This window comes from Nicotiana attenuata, unplaced genomic scaffold (genome assembly GCF_001879085.1).
Source record: "Nicotiana attenuata strain UT unplaced genomic scaffold, NIATTr2, whole genome shotgun sequence".
Taxonomy (NCBI): Eukaryota; Viridiplantae; Streptophyta; class Magnoliopsida; order Solanales; family Solanaceae; genus Nicotiana; species Nicotiana attenuata.
Genome location: NW_017671993.1, coordinates 1278 through 4577, shown reverse-complemented (window position 1 = coordinate 4577; position 3300 = coordinate 1278). Strand labels below are relative to the sequence as shown.

Below are 3300 nucleotides of genomic sequence, written 5' to 3'. Positions count from 1 at the left end.
ATGCAGGTAAAGGGGTCCAATTTTCATCCTATCGTACCGAAAAATTATACTGTGTCAAAACTTTTTCAATTTACATATAAACTGTCGAATCTCCTTTAGAAAATTTTTTAGTGTAAAAGGTTAAGGGGGTTCAAAGGTTGTTTTAATTCACAGTTCAAATCTCGACTACGACATACTAGTATATTTTGAATCCCCTTGTATGAACTCCTGACTCCGCTACTGTACAGGGGCTTCCCGACACCCCATTTTGCATGCGTTTAACAGTACGGAGACACTTGGATCTTCATTATGTGTTTTTTCTATTTTTCTTGATTTATGCTCGGGGTTAAAGGTTCACTTAGCGAGCGTTAGACAGAGGCGTATCTAGCGTAGAAGCTATGGGTTCAACTGAACCCATAGCTTTCGCTCATACCCTGTATTTTTGTCCAAAAAATCATTATATATGTACAAATAAAATTTTTTACCCATTAAATTAGATGAGAAATGGTAGAATTGCGAATCTGAACCCATAAAATTTAAATCCTGGATCCGCCTCTGGCGTTAGACTGTTATCAGAGGTGGATCCAATATTTTACGCTTTATGGGTTAAATATTTAAGATTCTTAGCATTAAATCTATTGTATTTTTATAAGTATGAGTTCAGATATACAATTTGTTTGCAATTTTAGTAGATTTATACACATAAACTTGTTACATCTTCAAAGTGAAATTCTTTTTCTAACTAGTTTACCTAAAAATTTTACAGGCTTACACACTAAAAAGATATCCAGCACAATTGTCACTAACTACATGGATGAGTTTTGTTGGAGCAGCACAATCAGCTTTCTATACAGTCATTGTACAACATAAAAGAGCTGCTTGGACCATTGGTTTCAACATTGATTTTTGGTCAACAATATATGGTGTAAGAAGGGTTCAATTATTTCTCTAATGAAACTTAATTTGGATTCATTGTGCCGGGCCTTATTTACTGGTTATTGTTATTATTTTTCACCTATTCTCTTGTTCTAATGTTGCTGTCATTATTTCTATTATTTTCTGTTGATAGTATTGATAAATTGTCTCTCTTTTCGTCTTCTTGAGCCGAGGGTCTACCGGAAACAGACTCTCTACTCCCTCGGAGTAAGGGTAAGGTCTGCATACACACTATCTTCCGGAGACTCCACTTGTGGGACTGCGTATAATAGACTTTTGTGGTCCGACCCTTCCCCGGACTCCGCACATAGCGGGAACTTAGTGCACCGGCTGCCATTCTTTTGTTGTTGTTGTTGAAACTTAATTTGGATGTGACAAACTTTAATGTGTTGTTTTTTATTTAAAACAGGGTATAGTGATCTCTGGTTTAGTGGTGTTTATTCAACTTTGGTGCACTGAGCAAAAGGGACCTGTTTTTGTAACTATGTTCAATCCACTATCAACTATATTAGTGGCAATTCTAGCATACTTTGTCTTTGGGGAAAAGCTATATATGGGCAGGTAAACAACTCTTTCTTGTTTTCTCTTTTCTTTTTGTGAGTGTGAGGAGAATAGAGATGGATTAAAGAACTTAGGGAAAAGCTCCAAATATACCTTTACGGGTTGCGTTCGTTATGTGACTTAACCCAACACCATACAACACGAGCTGATGACAACGCTTGCGATTTGTCTTTATATATAACCTCCATTTGCCTTTCAGCCTATAGGGCCCCATCGTTATCTTTCATCTCAAATATGCCCCTCCCACTAACGATTTTCTACCCTGGAAAAATTGGTCACGACACGTAGGGTATATTTGGACCTTATAATTGTTTAGGGGTATACTTGAACTTTTTTTAATTGTTCAGGGACAAGTCGCAATATATTGTAGAAGAGGCTACATAATACATACTATAGAGTAATATGATAGTTTAGGAATAAATTTGGATCTTTAGTTCGTCTACGTGGCTCCATCGTGTCAATTATTAGAGCCAAGCTGGACAACCATTATAGAGAGGGGCAAATACGAGACGAAATTGACGATGCATGACTTTCATTGGCTGAAAGTGAAAGGTAAACGAAGGACAAATCGAAACTTCAGGGGTAAAGAATCTTTACCCAAGAAGTTAAATTAGTGACTGTATATTACTACTACATTCAGTAAAAATAGCACGGTCTAGCCAGTTTTAGAACTGGTCATTCAAAAATAGCCAGCATTTATCAAGTCAATGAAAAATAGCCACTATTTTGCTGCAACAGAGACCGGTCCAGCATAATATACTGGAGTTCGGTGCACCTGTGTATGAACTTCCAGCATATTATGCTGGAGTTCCAGCATACTTATCCTGGAACTCCAGTATAATATGCTGGAGTTCAAGTATACTTATGCTAGAACTCCAGCATAATATACTGGCGTATTTTCCGGGTTTTGAACAGTGTTTTCACTCAGATTTATCTTTACATCAAAAGTGGCTAAATTTCGATTACTTATGAAACTGAGCTATTTTTAATCGACCACCTGTAAAGCTGGCTATTTTTGAATTTCTCCCCTACATTCACTACTCTGTGTAACAATTGATGCGGACTTAGTATATATATGGTATAATTTCTTGTTCTAAATATACACTTTTTTCTTCACATTTTTTCAGCATAATAGGAGCAGTAATAGTCATTGTTGGCCTTTACTTGCTCTTATGGGGAAAAGAAGATCACAAATCAGAGAGAAATGATGAAGAAAAATGCAGCACAATCAAAAGAGAACAACTTGAAGACCATATGATGCCAAAATTAGCATCAAATGCAACTGGTTTTAAAGCACAAACTTAGAAATCCTTGCCATTCATTTGGACAGCAAACAAAACTTATACTAGCTAATTCCAAGACTATATACAAAAATCCAAAACAATAAATAAATATAAAATCAAGTATCGGGAGTGCTTATCCCTTAATAGACTTTATGCGGCGTGAATCTGAATTAGTCGAGCCAATGACTATCGGATACGAGATGGTTAAACCAAAAAAATTGAGATCAAATTGAGCTTGGTTTCCAAAAAGACCAAAATTATACAAGAGATTGTTGTACTAATTTGGTGCTTCATTTTATTCATTTTCTTTGAAGTCAAGTGTTGCGGCCAAACGCACACGCAAATATACGCGGTCGTCAAGTAATAAAGTGACTAAAAGTCGGATGTCGAACCCACGAGGACTTGTGATTAACTATTAACTAAATTAGACTATCCTAATTATCTAAACAAGAATTAAACCTAGAAATATTTGATTCTAAACTAATTAAAATAAATAAAAACAAATAATGAACTTTGGACAGAGAAAGAGCAGATTTTTATG

General features: G+C 35.7%; 1 protein-coding gene across 1 annotated transcript; it reads left to right on the top strand.

Annotated features, from left to right (window-relative positions):
- Positions 1-715: 715 nt before the first annotated feature.
- Positions 716-3055, top strand: LOC109211232 (WAT1-related protein At3g18200-like). Its single transcript, XM_019374740.1, has 3 exons — positions 716-904; positions 1325-1476; positions 2604-3055. The coding sequence occupies exons 1-3, from the start codon at positions 794-796 to the stop codon at positions 2779-2781; spliced, it is 441 nt and encodes a 146-aa protein (XP_019230285.1). The 5' UTR covers positions 716-793; the 3' UTR covers positions 2782-3055.
- The last annotated feature ends 245 nt before the right edge of the window (positions 3056-3300 follow it).